This window comes from Kogia breviceps, chromosome 3, assembly GCF_026419965.1.
Source record: "Kogia breviceps isolate mKogBre1 chromosome 3, mKogBre1 haplotype 1, whole genome shotgun sequence".
In the NCBI taxonomy this organism is placed as follows: Eukaryota; Metazoa; Chordata; class Mammalia; order Artiodactyla; family Physeteridae; genus Kogia; species Kogia breviceps.
This window is the reverse complement of record NC_081312.1, coordinates 169,774,717-169,795,907: the sequence shown is the minus strand read 5'-3', so window position 1 is coordinate 169,795,907 and position 21,191 is coordinate 169,774,717. Positions and strand designations below refer to the sequence as shown.

General features: G+C 42.0%; 2 protein-coding genes across 7 annotated transcripts in view; one reads left to right on the top strand and one right to left on the bottom strand.

Moving 5' to 3' along the window:
• The window catches only part of LOC131752383 (protein adenylyltransferase SelO-like), a 30,459-nt gene extending 24,536 nt beyond the window's left edge, over positions 1–5,923 (bottom strand). The window contains exons 1-3 of one of the 3 annotated variants that reach the window (XM_059056692.2): positions 5,389–5,923; positions 1,943–2,061; positions 1,199–1,327 (exon numbers count right to left, since the gene is read on the bottom strand). In XM_059056692.2, the coding sequence (XP_058912675.1) occupies positions 1,199–1,327; positions 1,943–2,061; positions 5,389–5,692 (552 nt within the window). In that variant the 5' untranslated portion in view covers positions 5,693–5,923. The remainder of the gene's footprint in view (positions 1–1,198; positions 1,328–1,942; positions 2,062–5,388) is intronic. The other 2 variants (XM_067030294.1, XM_059056693.2) reach the window with 2 other exon arrangements.
• Positions 5,924–5,993: 70 nt separating this feature from the next.
• PDSS1 (decaprenyl diphosphate synthase subunit 1) overlaps positions 5,994–21,191 on the top strand; it is a 55,680-nt gene continuing 40,482 nt past the window's right edge. Inside the window, exons 1-4 of one of the 4 annotated variants that reach the window (XR_010839889.1) lie at positions 5,994–6,182; positions 10,245–10,309; positions 11,895–12,015; positions 14,868–14,998. Coding sequence is in view for 3 of the 4 variants with exons in the window: in XM_067030302.1 (XP_066886403.1) it covers positions 6,051–6,182; positions 10,245–10,309; positions 11,895–12,015; positions 14,868–14,998 (449 nt within the window). In the remaining variant the exon portion in view is untranslated. The remainder of the gene's footprint in view (positions 6,183–10,244; positions 10,310–11,894; positions 12,016–14,867; positions 14,999–21,191) is intronic. The other 3 variants (XM_067030302.1, XM_067030301.1, XM_067030300.1) reach the window with 3 other exon arrangements.

Below are 21,191 nucleotides of genomic sequence, written 5' to 3'. Positions count from 1 at the left end.
AATTCCAGAATAGGAACTAGGAATGATTTATAAGTAGAAAATTTGCCTATACTATACGCATACAATATAAAATCAGAAGCATACTGTAACTGAAAAAATTGCTTTTGAATGTACATGATTGTTTCCAAACTTTTCTGTTAAAATTTGTTGTTCGTGGTTGTTCAGCTCCCAGCTGTGCCACTTACGAGCTGTGGAAATTTGTTTGAGTTACTTAATCTCACTGAGACTGACCTTTCACTTCTGTAAAACGGGAAAACCCTTGCCAGAGTGTGGTAAGAATGAATGTTGATATACGCAAAATGCCTTGCACTGTGTCCAACACACCCAAGTGCTCAAAAGATGGTAATTATTATTATTGCCAACACTTACTTGCTAAACATCACTCTATTCTCTTAATCTTTTTTTTTTTTTTTTTTTTTTTTTTTTTTGCAGTACTTGGGCCTCTCACTGCTGTGGCCTCTCCTGTTGCGGAGCACAGGCTCCGGATGCGCAGGCTCAGCGGCCATGGCTCACGGGCCCAGCTGCTCCGCAGCATGTGGGGTCCTCCCGGACCGGGGCTCGAACCCGTGTCCCCTGCATCGGCAGGCGGACTCTTAACCACTGCGCCACCAGGGAAGCCCCTAATCAATTAATCTTTAACTCACAAGAAAGTCACAGCAATTTCAACAATTGGTTCTGTGTTTCCTCTCCTTTTTTAAAAATCAGATTCCACACATTGAACTTGCTTCAACGTCTTGCTGTATTTCTAGAAGGTGCCTTCTTAATTGCTTCAGCATGTATAACATCCCCAATTAATCCTGACTTAATTTCTAGCAGTTCTAAAAATGTTCTACAGCTATCCTGGCAAAATTATATTCTATTTGCCCTTCTGAGGCTTTTATATTGACTCATTGTGCGACCTGACTTTGCCTAAATCTCTTGCCAAAACTCCACTGAATGAGTTCTCTAGCGATAATCACAGAAATGTTATATTGTGCTGCCCCAGTTTTCTCAATTCCATTAGAGAAACTTACGCCCTAGCTTTATCACAAGGAGTCACATCAGCTAATCTATATATGACATATTCTTTTAGAAACATCTTCTTGAAGTCTCAATATACTAATATTAGAAATTAATGCGAAATAACTTCTTCAGTAGGATAGCATTTCTACCAGCTGTTTATATTTGCATAAGGAAGTGATATTGGTGCTACTCTTACCTGGTGGCCCCCATATCTGTGAGCCAATGGAATGGATCCAAGTACTATCTTTTTGCCACTTACAAGCTGGATAAAATCATCTGTTTCTGAGACAGATAAATCAAGGTCCAAAATATCTTCTAGCACTTGCTGAGGCAGGAAAAGAAAAATCTTCTTACAAACTTAAGTAATCCTTTAATAGTTTTTGAGAAAATAAACTTTATGGAAAAAAGAAAATTAAAAGAATAAACTTCTTCCAAAATTACATTAATATTTTCTCAGAAGAGATGTACCATACTTCCTAGGATTATTTATGCTACTTGGGAAAATTAGGTCTATTAGATAGTTCTAAAATTGTTATGGCTTTCTTATTATGCATGGTAAAATAATATTCTTCCTAGTACATATTCTTTAAAGGAACTAGAAAAAAGTAAATGTCCTATTGTTATCCCAAATCCACCTATATCATGAGAGAATAATTTAGAATTTGTTATTGGAGCCCCTAAGAATTTAACTCATTTACCCTTTTTTTTCCACAAAAGTGTGTTTTCCTTGTAAGATAACTTTCAAATGAAACTGAGTACTAGGCTCCAGGAATAAGTATAAAAAGTGACTTCTAAGAATGACATTCTCCAAGTTATAAATTTTAAACACAAAGATAATCATTTATCAATAGATTAACAATTTAACTCTGAAAAAAATATTACTAATTTTTTTAGACAAAAGTTAGAGTGAGTTAAGTGTTGTGAAAAAGTAAAGCCTAACCTTTGAAACTGCTACAAGATGTACTCTTGATTTGAAAGGAGTGGGGAAGGCAATTGAAAAAACACAGTTTTTCACTTTACGCACATAATTTTCTTTAACAGGATCAATTGGCAACACAGCTGATAAAAAGAAAAAAGACAACCCTTCTTAATGTTCTCATTTGTTGCATATACAGCATTAATAGTCCTTAGAAAGCCTACAGTTCTTTAAGAAAATCAACTTAAACTACTATTTTGTTCATACTTTGTTATTTAAAGACTTATTTTCAACCGTATCTATTCAATATTCATATATTACAGTATATTAAACTGTCCAAGAAGATGGGAGATGAAAAAAGTTTAAAACAAGACACATACCCTGTCTTCAAAGATTTTCACTTCTGGGAGACCAATGGGATGTGCAATGTATTTATAAATAAGAATATATGAATTAAATGAGGTGAGCTGCATTACAGTATCAGAATTACAGTACTGGCCAATCCAGGAGATCCAACCAAAAAAATATTTGGCACTTAATCACATTCTTTCTGCCCTTTAGAAAAATCATAATTAATTGAAGGAAACAGATACATCCATAAATAACTCTAAACCAGGCAACAGATGTTTTACTAAATGTACAAAACTGCTTCCAATCCCATCAGAAACTTCAAAACATTTGATACATGCCTGTTCACAGGGCTAGAATTCTAAAAATTGCCTCTAAAGAGATAAACTATGTTTCATGAAGTCCATGCACTAAAGCCCATGTACTTTATTTTAAAAGCTGAAGAGAAAAAAAGAGCTTTGGGCATGCTTTAGATACTCAGAAAATGTTTACTTTAAGTACAATTCTTAAAATCTTAATGTTTTCCTAATCCAAACAAATTAAAACAAAAAATAGAAGAGGATAGGTGTATTACTAAAACAAGGGACACAAAAACCTGTGTTTCTGGAGAGAGATATTATCAGGATGTCACTGTCACTAAAGTTATTTACTAAACATAATGGAAATCCAATCAAATTATTTACTAAACATAATGGAAATCCAGTCAAAAATCGTAGTAGGATTTTTTTGTTGAAGAAACAAAGTGTAAATCTGAGAAAATACTTTTTTAAATAACAGAAAAGGGAGCTTATCACTTTTAAAATTGTAAAAATAACTAAAAATATTGCTATCCCCCAAACAGATGCAAAAATAAATGGGACTCCATAAAAAGCACAGAAACAGTCCAAAGTAATGTAAGAATTCCCTACATAATGAAAACAATATTTTGAATCAGTGGAGAAAGGTGGCATCAAGTCAATTTGTTCAATTGTTTGGAATAACTCCTATTTATTCCACACAAGCCTAGGTGAACTAAACGTCAGTTATAATAGAAACAAGAGAATTCTTATATCTTCTCCATATGAGTAAAAAACTGGCAAATGTGGGTCAGATTTAGCTCTTTACTCTTTCCCCTAAGTCCACGGTGAAGAAGGCAGCATCATGGGGGAACAAATGGGTAGTCAACCAAAAAACAGATTTTAGTATCCATCAAGAAAACCTGACTATGATTAGGAGTGGATGATCCAATAGTGTATTTTCTTCTTTTAGGAGAGCCTCTAGACTAAATTATATAATTAATGCATTATCTTTTATGATGCTCTAAAATTTTAGTAGAGCATGGGCAGTATATAATGTTTCACTAATACTTACTTTTTGTACTGATTGACTCACATTTTGGCAAGGTAGCAGCTGATCAGCTAACACCTGTGATCACTGGCCATGGAACAAAAAAGACTAATTGCTTCAGAGGTACCCAATCCTCACCCTTGTTACATTTAGCTAATTAATCAGTCATAGACTAAGACCCCAGAGAAAATTCCAAATGCATGTTAACCCGTTATCTTAACATTTTAGAGAAATCGGTAATAGAAATAAGGGTATTATTTCAAGTCTTCATAATTCAGTTTGGTCTAAGAATATGAAATGCACAAAAATTGCTAACCTTTCAGTGCAACTCTTCTCTCAATGAATGTTCTTACCAGAGTTACATTGATAATTCATTTATCAGTTATCTAATAACATCGGGATGAGATGTTTCTATGCAGTACTATGAAACAATATATGGTTATATTTTGTATATAATCTCTCCTTGGCTGTAAAACCTGGTCCTACCTAATGTTTTGAACGGTATCATCATTATGGAAATAAAATATCTTCGAGTGTAGCCAATTCTCCAATATCAAAATAACTCTGAAAATGTTTCAGCTGTACACTTATTCCATTTTTATCAGTGTTACCAGTTGTTTCACTTGCGTAAGTGCAGTCAAAAAGGTCCAAGCCATTTCTAGACTGTGCACAAGAGGAGTCCGTTCTTTGGCAATTACTTGCACAGCTTAGACAATGTTTTAACTTTCTGGACTCATGCTTGGCCTAGTTGGGTCAAAGGAGCTACTTTGTATTCTGCATGTCCTGTTGGTGGGTTATTGTTCATGGGAAGTTTAGCTATACTATAATGGTGGAGGCCTTCACAAATTTCATCTGCCTTCCCTACTTAGCCTTGCCAAATTACATCTTTTTAAGAGCCAGGTTATTGTTTTAACCTGGGTAAACAATTTCTAAATGAAAATGGCATAACAGAATTCTGTAGTGCTGTATCTACCAACTATGTGAGCTCGGGCAAGACACTAAATTCCTCTGTATCTGTTTCTCTACCTATGAAAAAAGGGCAAATGAAAATATTCTAAGTCACAGGATTGTTGCAAGTACAAGTGTTTACTGCAACACTCTATTTTGGCCAACTCCACCTGTGGATATTTCTTAATACATAAACCTAGATCAAGATAAGCCACAGGTGCATATTAACAACCTTAATTTGTAAAGCACCTGACATCTTTTATGTAATATTCTTCAAAATTGGGGGAAAATACCTCAATAAAATTGACATTTAAAAAAACTTATTATATGCTTTTATTCAGTTAAAAAATTTTGAAGATAAATGTAAAACCGTGCTCAGCTATACAGGTACTTGCATTCTTTAATGCAAAATGCATGAGTCAGAAGTACAAGAAAAAATATCAAGAGAATCACAGTTGCCTGTTTGGTGGTCTATTTTCTCATAAGTGAATTTTTTGAGGACAGAGTTAAGTTTCTTCTGTTTCTGTATCCCCAGTGCTTACACTTTCTCTGATAGGCTTTGTGCGTTTGTATGCATGTACTGAATGATTAATTGTATCACGACTTCTCTTATAAAGACAGCCTCTCATTAGCATGAGAAGAGTAGATATGGCCACAGAATTAAGGAAAGATCTTTCTAATGCCCTTATTGGGCATTAATCCTGTCCATTCTCCAGTATCCCCTGGGCTGGTTACAAGTAGGTTCAACATTACCAAATAATAAACACCTTCGCACAGCTCAGTACACCCACGAGCGGGACTCACATATCCAGATGTGAGCAAGATTGCCAAACTAGGCCACAATATACCTATAAGGTTTTCAGAGGAGAGCGTCCAAAAGTCGAGAGACGAGGCTAATCTAACTTCTCTTTCACAATAGCCCTGCTCGGGGTTTGACTTGTTACTGTAAAGATGCAAAAGGCTGGCACTTCCTTCAAGGCCAGGTCGCCATAAGGAGCAGACGACAGCGTGGAAGGTAACACCCAAGAGAAGCAGCCGCGGAAACTGGAGCCTCCGGATTAGGCAGCAAAACGGGAACCCGATGCTTCGCGTCCTTCTGCCTAAATACGCAGAAGGAAATTTCGTGATTGTTCGTCGGGCGCCCTGTGGCATTTCTAGATGACAGCCGGTCTAACAGGGGTGCACTTTGGCGGAGACTGCTGGAGGCACCGGCTGGGCGGGGTCGGAGGAGGCCGCTCCTCAGGAGGAAGATCACGCTGGTTTCTCCCGAGTCAGCGGCGTGCGGGCAGGCGGGGTTACGAAGAGATCCAGCCGCCCGACCGCCGCTCTGCAACCGATGGCCGCTCCTCCACCTCCCGGGCCGGAAGCGCCCTCGGGAGGAGCGAGAAGGGGCGGGGCTGACGAGGTAGACGCTCTTCCGCTGCCGGACTTCCGGCTCCGGGTCCCCGCAGGAGGGGCCGCCGGGCCAGAGGCGGAGCTGAAGCTCTGCCGCGACTTTCAGACGTGGACCATGGCCTCGTGCTGGTGGCGGTGGCGGCGCGGCTGCTCCTGGAGGCCGGCTGCGCGGAGCCCCGGGCCCGGCTCCCACGGCCGCGCAGGACTGTCCGGGCTGCGCGCCGCCGCCGCTGCCGCCCGCGCGCAGGTGAGGCCGGGAAGCGCGCGCCGTGGCTGGGCGCAGAGGTCACCGCGCCAATGACAGCGGCGCCGCAGAATGAATGAGGGCGAGCTGCACGAGCGGCGGGCGGGGGCCGCGGGGCTGCGCTGGGACGTGACCCAGGGCTGGCGGGGAATCGAGGACGGGACAGAGCCGAGGGGTGGGCGCCCCGCGCGGGGCTGCAGAGCTGTGTCTTGGGGACAGCGGAGCGTCTTGGGTGTGGGGAAGGGGCAGTGAGGACCCAGGTCCCGGGGAAACGCAGGTGTAGCCCAGTGGTCTGCTGGGGTATGCGTAAAGCGTGGAGAGCGTCTGCAGGTGTTTCCTCTCGAGTTACAGCCAGGGCTTCGGGGGCAACAGAACTTAATTGGGATTTTAGAGCAGAAGGTGCTCGGAGCGCTCAGAGATACAGAGGGTCCGGTAGCCTCGGAATAGGCGGAAAAGTCTCGTGGAGAACGCGGGGCTGATGCTTAGAGTGGACCGGAGTTCAGTCGTGCGGTAGTTACTTTGGAGGGAGGGCACACCTGGACGGGCTGGAAGGAGAAGAGGCCTGAGGATGTCGCAAGTGGAGAAACCTTGATCTTTAAATCGACCTGTGACTCCTTGAAGCCGACTCCGAATCTCAGCACTAACCATGATTCCCTGACGCTCTCCCCTGCTGCCTTTGGACTCCATCTCATTTTTCTCCCTTTCTGGTCAGTTTAGCTCCTGTGTATTGACAAGTTTCTATGGCTCTGTGAGTCCTTTGCCGCGCTTTGTAGTGATTAATTCTTAATGTACCACAGGCTAGGCTCGTACTGGTAAGCATAACCACGCAAGGCCTGTGGACTCACTGTTCTTTTAGAGACTTATCCGGTCACATAGTAATTGTATGTGTTCTCTCCTCCGCAAGGCTCATTTTTTTAAAAGTTTATTTGAATTTAGGACTCTTACGTTTCAGTCAGATTTGGTACACTTCCGTGTCCATCAAAGACCATTTCTCAATATGAATTATGTAGTTTTTTTTTTTTTTCCGGTATGTGGGCCTCTCACTGTTGTGGCCTCTCCCGTTGCGGAGCACAGGCTCAGTGGCCATGGCTCACGGACCCAGCCGCTCCACGGCATGTGGGATCTTCCCAGACCAGGGCACGAACCCGTGTCCCCGGCATTGGCAGGCGGACTCTCAACGACTGCGCCACCAGGGAAGCCCATATGTAGTATTTCTAAATGTCTACTTTGGGATACATATGCATACGTAATCACAACTTATCCAAAATAGACATTTGGAGAGAGAATGGCAGCTGGGCTAGTCTATGGATTAGACAGTAAAGAGAGAATATGGGGAAAAGAGTCTGCTGGGATCCATTTCAGTACTGTTCTAGCCAGCCTTCAAATACTTCCAGTACCGCAGATGAGGATGTTATTTGGAGAGATGGATACACCCACCACTGATGCCACTGATACTTCTTTTCTTTGATGCTCCTTTTTTTAAAAATTCCATGCCCATTAAACAACTATCTTAGCCACAGAAAGGGTGCTTTCCTGGAGAGAATATGCTGGATGTCTTCCATGTCTGCCTTAATGACCACAAGGAGGAGCTTTGCTGGTAATGCCAGTACCGTGTATTTCTGATTCGTGTCAGTGGTATTTTTCACTGTAAATACATGAGCCTTCAGGTGTCTGCCTCAGGAGGGTGTGTTTTAGCTAGTTCAAGTCTGTTAGGGCCTGATAGTCCTTGGGGACAAAGAGCAACAACAATAAAGCCACGCCCATCTCTCCCAGCTCCACTTTTCCTGTCTGTATGGTTCTCTCAACTTCTTCATTGGTAGTGTTCAAACATCTTGGAATAGGACGGGAAACCAGCGTGTATCTGATTGTGCCAAATCACTTGTCAGTATGTCTTGATTCTTACTCAGCATTTTCTCTTTTTTAAAAAAAGTAACTTCATGAGAGGCAAGGTTGACTTTCAGGGAGAATATGTGATGGAAAGGCACAACATCGGAATTGGGAGATGGTTGTTGCCCTTGCTAGTAGTGGCACACTAAGTGGCTCCGGTTACACCACTCCCTTTGAATGCTTTCCTGCTCTCCTGAGCACCTCTAACCTCACTTTGGGAAACATTGCCCGAAGGTACTCTTAAAGCAGAAGATAGCTTGGTTGAGTACGTACCATATTAAATGTACACAGCTAAGAGCTTTATATATGATCTCTAAATTAATCTTAGCATCTCTGTGAGTAGATATTATCCGAAAGCTGTCTCAAGGTAACTTCCTAGGAAATGTTGGGATCTGAGCCAAGATCCACCTTGCAGGCTTTCAACAAGCTACGCTGTTACACTGCCCAGTGGTTAAGAGCGCTCTGTATTAGCTGTGTAATTTTAACTCTTCACCCCAAGTTAGAGGTTAGGTCTCAGATTGAATAAGCATTATAATAAATCCTAAATTCATGTGAATCATTTTCGCATGAAGGCTGACAAAAGTAGGTTAAGTGTCATGTAATGGTAAAATGAAAGGATTATCACTTTTTTTCCTTAGGACATTTTAATGCCTGGGGTGTCATAAATGTCCTTACTGGTTTAATGAATATATAATGCTATGGTGAAAATAGAACTCAGGACCGCCTTCTTTGGCCACTGCCTGCCTGGCAAAGTCAACCTTTATTGTCATTTTAATATGTCTAAAGCAGGGTGTGTTCACTAAAGAAAATTCGGAAAATATGAATTTTAAAAGAATAAAGCAAAAAACTCCCACGATCCTATTTATTCCAAAATAACTACTATTTTTAATAGCCTGGTTTATATGGTTCTAAACCCTGTTTTCTGTGGATTTTATTTGTGTGGGTGTACACATTTTTAGTGGAATCACATAATGCACACAGTGCTGTAGGTGCTTTTTTCATTTGATATATTGTTAACATACCTGTATTACAGTTTTTCAGACTTTTCTGAATTTCAGGTTCCCCGGCTGTATAAAAACAAGTAGTTGTGAGAGTCAAATAGTGTGAAAGCACATTGTAAGGCTTTATTACCTTAGTTTTCTTTTTCTACTGCTAAATCCATCCTTTGTCAAGATATTTTCTTCAAGTATTCTGTAAGAGCCCTTCACACATCACATCAGTAAAGTAGTAATTTTTGAAATGCCTGTGTCCCTGAATTCTTCAAGTTAGCTGCTGTATCTGTGGGTCCCCACTCCTGTGCACAATAACTGTTGGAACTATTTGTTGGCACCACCTCTGAATCCTTTAGAAGTCGTCTCTTGTTCTTGATCTCTCATGAATATTATCAAAATGTGCTGCTGAGCATGCTTTTTTGTTGACATTACTTTTCAAGAAGTACCATTTCCAAGTATATTCAGGAACAGTGGCTTGAAATAGGCAGTGTTTGTGTAACTATAAATTTCTTCCTTAACATTGAAATCCTTGAAATCCTTTCTTTTTCACTGTCTAGGCAGATGCTTGATTATTCTTTGTTTTTTTTTTTTTTTTTTTTTTGTGATACGCGGTCCTCTCACTGTTGTGGCCTCTCCCGTTGCGGAGCACAGGCTCCGGACGCGCAGGCTCATCGGCCATGGCTCACGGGCCCAGCCGCTCCGCGGCATGTGGGATCTTCCCGGACCGGGGCACGAACCCGTGTCCCCTGCATCGGCAGGCGGACTCTCAACCACTGCGCCACCAGGGAAGCCCTATTCTTTGTTTTAAACCAAGTTAACACTTTAAAAGAGTGTAAACCACACTAATCCTTACTATTCTCTGCCCACTCTTAGCTAAATGGAAGGGGATTTCAGATCTGGAAAAGATAGATGTGAATATGGAGCAGTGTTTGGGGGAAGGGATAAATTATAGATGTTTTTTATTTTCTGCTTTTTTCATATTTATATTTTCTGTAATGATGAATATTGCTTTTGTAATAAGGAAAGAAAACTTTATGTTATTTTTTCTAAAGTCCGCAGTCTAAATGGACAACTAAAAGATAAAGGTTACTTTTATTAGAAATTATGGGAGTTTGAATTTATCTAGTGTTATAAACAAGTTTTTCACAAATATTCTTACAAGTTTCTTAATACTTTTATTTTATAGATGTCCTATTTTAATCTTGTGAAGAGGTTAACATCTGCCTTTCCAAATATGTATAGTATATCACGGTAAGTTTATAATCTGTATTGCAACTAAAATTATTAGCCATACTGCCAGTAAATTTCTATTCTAAATTGTGGTAGGCTAGTCCAACAAATTGGATATGCTGTTTAACTAAGTGCCACAATATCTGCTCTATGTGATCTCTGCCTTTTGAGAAAAATGGGAATACAGTTGTCCCTTGGTATGGTGGAGGGGGATTGGTTCTAGCCACCCCCCCACCTCAGATACCAGAATTGGGGATGCTCAAGTCCTATGATATTTGCATACAACCTACACACATCATCCCATATACTTTATTTTTATTTTTTAAAGGAACATTTATTTATTTATTTATTTATGGCTGCATTGGGTGTTTGTTGCTGCGCACGGGCTTTCTCTAGTTGCAGTGAGCAGGGGGGCTACTCTTCGTTGTGGTGCATATGCTTCTCCTTGCGGTGGCGTCTCTTGTTGCGGAGCATGGGCTCTAGGCATGCGGGCTTCAGTAGTTGTGGCACGTGGGCTCAGTAGTTGTGGCTCACGGGCTCTATCTAGAGTGCAGGCTCAGTAGTTGTGGCGCACGGGCTTAGTTGCTCTGCAGCATGTGAGATCTTCCCAGACCAGGGATCAAACCTGTGTCCCCTGCATTGGCAGGCGGATTCTTAACCACTGCACCACCAGGGAAGTCCCCATCCCATATACTTTAAATTTATTTATTTATTTACTTATACTTATTTTTGGCTGCATTGGGTCTTTGTTGCCGCGTGCTGGCTTTCTCTAACTGAGGGGAGAGGGGGCTACTGTTTGTTGCAGTGCATGGGCTTCTTATTGTGGTGACTTCTCTTATTGTGGAGCACGGGCTCTAGGCACAAGGGCTTCAATAGTTGTGGCACATGGGCTCAGTAGTTGTGGCTCACGGGCTCTAGAGCACAGGCTCGTGGGCTTAGTTGCTCCGTGGCATGTGGGATCTTCCCGGACCAGGGCTCAAACCTGTGTCCCCTGCATTGGCAGGTGGATTGTAAACCACTGCACCACCAGGGAAGCCCGTCATCCCATATACTTTAAATCATCTCCAGGTGATTTGTAATACCTAATACAATGTAAGTGCTGTGCAAATTGTTGTAAATACAATGTAAATGCTGTGTAAATAGTTGCCAAGCATGGCAAATTTTGGTTTTTGAAACTTTCTGGAATTTTATATATTTATATATATAAATATATATATTTTTATATATAAGTATTTTTTTTCAATTTGAGGTTGGTTGAATCCGTGGATGCCGAACCCATAGGTATGGAGGCCCCACTGTATAAAATTTAAACTCAGAACACAATGAACATGATTTATATTTCTTTGATTTTGTGGGTTCCCAGGGTCCTGGTTATAAAAATTGATGTATTGTTGAGCAAGATCAGAATTCTCTTATGTTTTTCTAAATTATAATGACCTTTTTGTATTCATGCGTAATTTCCGGCAAGTATCTGGGCTTAAATTTTCCATCATCATACTGTGCTGTATATATATATGCAAAGGTCTGTATAATTCTTACTTAAAAGTGAAGTTATCTCAGTAAAGTAATGCTCAGTCTTGCACTGTGTGCATTTCTGCCTCTCCAGGTTCCATCACGTGACGCCAGCAGTGTGCTGCTGTAGTAAAACACGGAGCGGTGAGGAATACACTGATCCTTTTAACCTTGGCTGGAGAGACTTGAAAGGTCTGTACGAGGACATCAGGAAGGTAAGGTATTTTTGACGATGCTGTAAAGTAATGTTGATTTCTTAGAATTATGAGCAAACAGTGCAGGTTTTCACATGTGTGCTGTGCTGTTGCAGACTTGATTCCCAAATGTCAGGTTTCAAATGTTTCTTGAGCAACAAGTGTGAGGCATCGTGGAGGATGCAATGCAAGTTACTATCCAGAGGGGGGTCATGGCAGAATTGGGAAACTGAAGAAAAAGGTACAGGCAGCATGTACATGTCCAAAGAGTCATCTAACCTTTCCTTGCCAAATCCATCACATGCTCCAGGCCTGGTGAGGCTATGAAGCCTCCGGTGACTCCTGCTACTGTCTTCCTGTCCAGTTCTGAATATCAGTGCCAGGCTGACCCAAATAGGGCTTTCTTCACTAAACATTCTTTTCCCAAAATTTTCAGTGGCCCCCAGCCTCACATGGATTCTCAGATGCTGCCCAGAAATGTTCACGTGCCCCTGGTCAGCTTCCTTCCCGTTTCAAGGTTCTTCACTTTCCCCCTGCAGGCCCCTCCCGACTCCTGTTTTCACCACTTCCTGTCCAGTGGACCCAGCACAGGCCGTGAAGGAGGAACTCCCTGAACGCCTGCTCTGGGCCATTTGCAGCCCACACTTCTGCGTGCCGGCCTCCTCCCCTCCCACCTCAGTGAAGTTGGGGTTCCCTCCTTTCCAGCTTCATCCCTGTACCTCTGGTTAAGTCCCATCCCCTTTGCCACCTCGGGGCCCTAGGAGCTCCTCCTGCAATTCCCTGTTCTCCTGTCTTTATCTGCAGACTTGCCCTCTTCATTCTCTTTCAGATCCATTTTGGATGCTCCAGCTTCTTCCTGTTTGTCTTTTAAAGGACCATCCCTTGACCCTGTGTCCTCCTACCCCTTCCCTTCCAGTATTCTTGGCCTCTCTCTCTCTTTTGCCCCTTCACCACTGCTCTGCCATCGCACTGTGCCTTCCTTTCCAGCCTCTCCTCTGAAACTGCCTTTGCTTCCTCCCACCAAATCCGGTGGGCACTGCTGGTTTGTATCTTCCCGGACTCTTTGAACATTGGACACTGTTCACCACAACCCCGTCTGTGAAACCCACCTCTTGGCTTCTGCACTCTACACCTTCTCCTGACTCTTAGGCCGTCCCTCAGTCAGCTTCCTGGGTTCCTCTCTGTCCCCTCCACCCCACGCCTATGAACTGTGCCATTCCCTGGGGTTCTCTCGGCTCCTCTTCTCTCTCTGTCTTCAGTTTACCCATTCCCATGCTTGTGACTCCCACATAGTATCTCCAGTCCAGATGGAATTTTCTCTCCTAAACTTTGTCTGCTCACTGGGCAGCTCCCTGGAATGACCATGACTGTCTCACACTTGGCAGATCTGAAGCTCTACCTTTTTCCACAGATTGTTTTTTCTCTTGTTTTTCCTGTTGGTTGGAGGTCGCCACCCAAGAACCTGGGGAGGATCCTCGACGCAGCCCTCCTCTTCCCCTCCACACCCTGCTCGTCTCGTCTGTCTCTTGCCTTCAGTCCCCAGCCTTGCTTTCCTCCTCCCGCCCTCAGCCTGAGCCGGAGATGTCCCGGTTGTGCTCCCAGAGCAGCTGCGCTCACCTCCACGACAGCAGTCCCCGCGCAGTATTGTTTTCCTTCCCCCGTCTAGACTCTGAGCTGCCTGCAGGCAAGGGGCTGTCCTATTTATCTGTGAGACCTCTGCGTTTATTATCGTCCTTGGCACTGAGTCAGTAACTGAGGGAGTGAGTGGCTGGCCTGCTGGACTCCACTCACTCGAGCCCTGCTGAAGGTCCTTTGGGTCCCTTTGTAGCTCCCATTGCTCCCAGGGCATAAGCTCTGATTCTCTCCAGCAAGTCCCTGAGGGACAGATACAGTAAACACACATGCCCATCACCAGGAAGGCTCTCCCTCCTCTTCAGAAATCAAAATCCTGCTTATACTTTAATCCTCAGTCAAAGCTTATCTCCTCCATGAAATGTTCAGCTTTTCTCCTCCACACTGATCTCTCCATTCTTTGAACTTTAATGCACTTAACGTACGGCATTGTTCAAGTTACCACCATATCATTCACTGAATATTTCACATTTTTAAAAATTTTGCTTTCCCAACTCAATTGGAAGCTCCTTGCCATCAGGTAAACCATGTCTTACACTTTCCCTATGAACCTTTGGCTTGTGTGGCTAAGTAACGGCTGAGCCAGACTCTGACCCCTGCTCTTCTCTCTGGCCATGTCTCGTCTTCCAGCCCCTGATACCCACTGACCTCCTGCTTCATTGGCTCCTGCACTCCCCATCTTTGTCCTCTCCCCTCCATCTTCCAAGCTGCAACCAGCCCTGTTTCTTTCTCTCTCCAGCTGTCACTGGCCATCTGGTACTTTCCTTCCCCAACCTGCTATCTCTTGGAGTCATGGGGTGGCCCCAGCACTGAGGCCCCTGGGGGCGAGCCAGGCATTGCTTGTGGTCCAGCCACACACAGCCAGCTTTGTGGCCATACAATGTTGGAACCGTTTCCTACTGAGTGTTGAATTTCTCAGTTGAAATGAATACACTAAAATCAAATCAAAGTTTGTTTGTTTGTTTTTTTGTGCTAGGTGGGCCTCTCACTGTTGTGGCCTCTCCCGTTGCGGAGCACAGGCTCCGGACGCGCAGGCTCAGCGGCCATGGCTCACGGGCCCAGCCGCTCCACGGCATGTGGGATCTTTCCAGACTGGGGCACGAACCCGTGTCCCCTGCATCGGCAGGTGGACTCCCAACCACTGCGCCACCAGGGAAGCCCTCAAATCAAAGTTTTGTGAAAGAAATCCCACTGACTGTGCAGTTATGATGCTGTATTGACACAGAGAAACTTTGTTTCAGGAACTATTCATATCTACAACAGAACTTAAGGAAATGTGTGAATACTACTTTGATGGAAAAGGAAAAGCCTTTCGACCAATTATTGTGGTGCTAATGGCCCGAGCCTGTAATATTCATCATAATAACTCCCGGTGAGTTATTTACTTTTTCTCATTTTTTGGTTTTATACTTGGCAAACCTTCCTTCCCAAGGTTACTGTTTAGTCTCCTGTTTAAGAAGTAGCATGTATCTGAGAATTCACTTTGTGGTAATTAGTTTCTAGCTTTGTGTTCCCAAGGTCACCCTGGAGTCTAGTCTGGTCATCTTCCTTTTCCATGCTTTTTAGTATCCGTGGAAGAACAACCTCAGCTGCAACTAAACATTCTGGAAGGAATTTTCAAAGCCACATTGAGTTTTCTCATTCAGAAGTAAAGAATACCAGGATGTATGCATACTTGTAATCATTGTACACATGGGGCCATTAGGTTATAACCATCCAAAGGTTGATGGTTATAAAGTCATGACTTAGGCCTGGATTCTGGGCACCACACCCGCTGCAGGGCCTGACTTCCTGTGGCCTTTGGAAACGTGCCAAAGAAAAATCTTAAAAGAAGGCATTTTGAGTATCAGTCTTCAACTTTTATGTTTCAAACATGTGTAAATTTTTCAAATACTAAAACAATTGCAATGTTTTAATATTAAAGGAAAATGGCAAAGGACCCATTGCCATTATTTTTTAGATTCTTTGCCATGTTACTGGAGTGTGTTCATAGTTTTTTTTTGTTACCTCATGTAATCTATTGATGTAACCTCCAGGAAACTGTAATGTACTCATACATTTCCCTAGTGTTGAACATTTGCATTACATTCCCTTTTCTATGTAGATAACACTTTAAGGAATGCCTAAGGTTTGCCAGCACTAAATTTAAGGTTGCTGTCAGAACGAGTGTCAGATGTTGCTTCTTAGCACACGCTTGCCTCTGCCCGCAGCCGTTTGCACCCCGCCGCTGTGCCCTTCCAGCTCCAGGATATGATTCCATGCTCACGGGTGCCTCTCACTTACCCTGAGACTTTCCAAGTGCTCACAGTATAGTTTGAACAAGCAGTGAAATCTCTGGCAGTGACCGTTTTCCCATCATCAGGACCACTTTCACTTCACTGGAAGGCAGGGCAGCAGAAATGCTCCCTCTGAACCAAACTTGAAATACCTCTCGCATGGTCTAGAACTGGGTTTCTCAGCCTTGACTCTGCTGACTTTCGGGGCCAGGTAATTCTTTGCCGCGGGGACTGTTATGTGTCCTGTAGGGTGTTCGGCAGCCCCTCCCCTAGTTGATGACGACCAAGAAATTTCTCCAGACATTGCTAGATGTCCCCAGAGGAGCAGAATCGTCTCTGGTTGAGAACCACTGGTCTAGAGATAGTGTGTGTTTATATTTTTAATTTCTCAGATTAACACACAATACAGTTCATCACCCTCACAGAAAACAAGGCAAGGAAAATATTCTGCATTGCTCACCTTAAATCCTGTCAGCTATTATCCCCAGAGTCAAAAGTCTTCAATTTACCTCATTGAAACTGTATAAACTGTTGGTTGCAGAAAAAAATGGGAGACTATATACCCAGAAAAGGCATTGCTAGTTTAAAAAGGAGGTTCAATTCTGCCTTCTCCAGGAATGTCCTAGCTACAGCTTCACTCTCCCCGTAGCTGACGGGAGCAGGGCTTGCTGAAGGCACAGCATGGAGGCATCGGGATGTGAGTCGTGACTGTGGCGTGCATTTGGGTGGTACAGTAGCCTAACGATATTATTCTCCAGGCCCCAGCTTCTTGAGAATACATACTTACTTCCTGAGGACCCTTTTGGGTGAGGCTCTTAATAGGCCAAATATCTAGCTGTTAACTTCCAAGCCACTTAAAGCAAGAGGGGGTGGGGAATGGGGGGAGAGCCTGGACCATTTGTGATTTTGCTTGCTGAAAGAGGTTTAGAACAATGTGGGGCAAAGGTAGAAGATTCTGGGCAGGACCAAGCAGGCCTCTGTTTCTAGCTGATGCCACCAGCAGCAGTTCCACTACTTCACCTGCCTGCTTGTTGGTGTTTGCAGAATTGCAAGAGGCCTGCTTCATCATTTGACAGTCACAGTTTAATGGCTCCTCTAAGGCTTATTAGACATCATCGTCTTGCTTCTGAGATGTGTATTAAATAGGTTAACAGTAATCCTGGAGGAGATTTTAGAAAACAGAATAGAACAGATACCTTAAGAAGTGGGAGGGGAGCAGAACTACCTTCTACTGAGTTTCTCTTTTTCCTGTATTAAGCTTGTCTGTCGTCCATTATGTGTTCCCTGCTAGATCACTTCACTGTGAATTCTTAACCTGAGGTCCGTGAAAGCTGGCGGGGGGGTGGGGGGGTCTGTGAGCCCCTTAGAATTGTGCACAGAAATTGTCGTATGTTTGCACGCAAAGGTATACATGGTTTATAGCATATTCTTTTTTTTTTTTAACATCTTTATTTGAGTATAACTGTTTTACAATAGTGTGTTAGTTTCTCCTTTACAACAAAGTGAATCAGTTATACATATACATATGGTCCCATATCTCTACCCTCTTGTGTCACCCTCCCTCCCACCCTCCCTATCCCACCCCTCTAGGTGGTCACAAAACACAGAGGTGAACTCCCTGTGCTATGCGGCTGCTTCCCACTAACTATCTAATTTACATTTGGTAGTGTGTATATGTCCCTGCCGCTCTCTCACATTGTCACAGCTTACCCTTCCCCCTCCCCATATCCTCAAGTCCATGCTCTAGTAGGTTTGTGTTTTATTCCCATCCTACCACTAATCTCTTCATGACATTTTTTTTTTTTTTTTTTTTAGATTCCATATATATGTGTTAGCATACGGTATTTGTTTTTATCCTTCTGACTTACTTCACTCTGTATGACACACTCCAGGTCTATCCACCTCACTACAAATAACTCAATTTCGTTTCTTTTTATGGCTGAGTAACATTCCATTGTATCTATGTGCCACATCTTCTTTATCCATTCATCTGTTGATGGACACTTAGGTTGCTTCCATGTCCTGGCTATTGTAAATAGAGCTGCAATAAACATTTTGGTACATGACTCTTTTTGAATTATGGTTTTCTCAGGGTATATGCCCAGTAGTGGGATTGCTGGGTCATATAGTAGTTCTATTTGTAGTTTTTTAAGGAACCTCCATACTGTTCTCCATAGTGGCTGTATCAATTTACATTCCCACCAGCAGTGCAAGAGGGTTCCCTTTTCTCCACACCCTCTCCAGCATTTATTGTTTCTGGAGTTTTTGATGATAGCCGTTCTGACCTGTGTGAGATGATATCTCATTGTACTTTTGATTTGCATTTCTCTAATGATTAATGATGTTGAGCATTCTTTCATGTGTCTGTTGGCAATCTGTATATCTTCTTTGGAGAAATGTCTATTTAGGTCTTCTGCCCATTTTTGGATTGGTTTGTTTGTTTTTTTGTTATTGAGCTGCATGAGTTGCTTATAAATTTTGGATATTAATCCTTTGTCAGTTGCTTCATTTGCAACTATTTTGTCCCATTCTGAGGGTTGTCTTTTGGTCTTGTTTATGGTATCCTTTGCTGTGCAAAAGCTTTTAAGTTTCATTAGATACCATTTGTTTATTTTTGTTTTTATTTCCATTTCTCTAGGAGATGGGTCAAAAAGGATCTTGCTGTGATTGATGTCATAGAGTGTTCTTGCCTATGTTTTCCTCTAAGAGTTTTATAGTGTCTGGCCTTACATTTAGGTCTTTAACCCATTTTGAGATTATTTTTGTGTATGGTGTTAGGGAGTGTTCTAATTTCATACTTCTACAGGTAGCTGTCCAGTTTTCCCAGCACCACTTATTGAAGAGGCTGTCTTTTTTCCACTGTGTATCCTTCCCTCCTTTATCAAAGATAAGGTGACCATATGTGTGTGGGTTTATCTCTGGGCTTTCTATCCTGTTGCATTGATCTATATTTCTGTTTTTGTGCCAGTACCATACTGTCTTGATTACTGTGGCCTTGTAGTATAGTCTGAAGTCAGGGAGCCTGATTCCTCCAGCTCCATTTTTCGTTCTCAAGATTGTTTTGGCTATTCGGGGTCTTTTGTGTTTCCATACAAATTGTGAAATTCTTTGTTCTAGTTCTGTAAAAAATGCCAGTGGTAATTTGATAGGGATTGCATTGAATCTGTAGATTGCTTTGGGTAATAGAGTCATTTTCACAATGTTGATTCTTCCAATCCAAGAGCATGGTATATCTCTCCATCTCTTTGTATCATGTTTAATTTCTTTCATCAGTGTCTTATAGTTTTCTGCATACAAGTCTTTTGTCTCCTTAGGTAGGTTTATTCCTAGATATGTTATTCTTTTTGTTGAAGTGGTAAATGGGAGTGTTTTCTTAATTTCCCTCACAGATTTTTCATCATTAGTGTATAAGAATGCCAGAGATTTCTGTGCATTAATTTTGTATCCTGCTACTTTACCAAATTCATTGATTAGTTCTAGTAGTTTTCTGGTAGCATACTTAGTATTCTCTATGTATAGTATAATGTCATCTGCAAACAGTGACAGCTTTACTTCTTTTTTTCCTGTTTGGATTCCTTTTATTTCTTTATTTTCTCTGATTGCTGTGGCTAGAACTTCCAAAACTAGGTTGAATAAGAGTGGTGAGAGTGGGCAACCTTGTCTTGTTCCTGATCTTAGTGGAAATGGTTTCAGTTTTTCACCATTGAGAACAATGCTGGCTGTGGGTTTGTCATATATGGCCTTTATTATATTGAGGAAAGTTCCCTCTATGCCTACTTTCTGCACGGTTTTTATCATAAATGGGTGTTGAATTTTGTCAAAAGCTTTCTCTGCATGTATTGAGATGATCATATGGTTTTTCTCCTTCAGTTTGTTGATATGGTGTATCACGTTGATTGATTTGCGTATATTGAAGAATCCTTGCATTCCTAGAATAAACCCCACTTGATCATGGTGTATGATCCTTTTAATGTGCTGTTGGATTCTGTTTGCTAGTATTTTGTTGAGGATTTTTGCATCTATGTTCATCAGTGATATTGGCCTGTAGTTTTCTTTCTTTGTGACGTCTTTGTCTGGTTTTGGTATCAGGGTGATGGTGACCTCATAAGATGAGTTTGGGAGTGTTCCTCCCTCTGCTATCTTTTGGAGGAGTTTGAGAAGGATAGGTGTTAGCTCTTCTCTAAATGTTTGATAGAATTCACCTGTGAAGCCATCTGGTCCTGGGCTTTTGTTTGTTGGAAGATTTTGAATCACAGTTTCAATTTCAGTGCTTGTGATTGGTCTGTTCATATTTTCTATTTCTTCCTGGTTCAGTCTTGGCAGGTTGTGCATTTCTAAGAATTTGTCCATTTCTTCCAGGTTGTCCATTTTATTGGCATAGAGTTGCTTGTAGTAATCTCTAATAATCTTTCGTATTTCTGCAGAGTCAGTTGTTGCATCTCCTTTTTCATTTCTAATTCTATTGATTTGAGTCTTCTCCCTTTTTTTCTTGATGAGTCTGGTTAATGGTTTATCAATTTTATTTATCTTCTCAAAGAACCAGCTTTTACTTTTATTGATCTTTGCTATTGTTTCCTTCATTTCTTTTTCATTTATTTCTGATCTGATCTTTATGATTTCTTTCCTTCTGCTAAATTTGGGGGGTTTTTGTTCTTCCTTCTCTAATTGCTTTAGGTGCAAAGTTAGGTTGTTTATTCGAGATGCTTCCTGTTTCTTAAGGTATGATTGTATTGCTATAAACTTCCCTCTTAGAACTGCTTTTGCTGTATCCCATAGGTTTTGGGTCGTCGTGTCTCCATTGTCATTTGTTTCTAAGTACTTTTTGATTTCCTCTTTGATTTCTTCAGTGATCACTTCGTTATTAAGTAGTGTATTGTTTAGCCTCCATGTGTTTGTATTTTTTACAGATCTTTTCCTGTAATTGATATCTAGTCTCATAGCGTTGTGGTCAGAAAAGATACTTGATATGATTTCAATTTTCTTAAATTTGCCAAGGCTAGATTTGTGACCCAAGATATGATCTATCCTGGAGAATGTTCCATGAGCACTTGAGAAAAATGTGTATTCTGTTGTTTTTGGATGGACTGTCCTATAAATATCAAGTAAATCCATCTTGTATAATGTATCATTTAAAGCTTGTGTTTCCTTATTTATTTTCATTTTGGATGATCTGTCCATTGGTGAAAGTGGGGTGTTAAAGTCCCCTACTATGATTGTGTTACTGTCGATTTCCCCTTTTATGGCTGTTAGTATTTGCCTTATGTATTGAGGTGCTCCTATGTTGGGTGC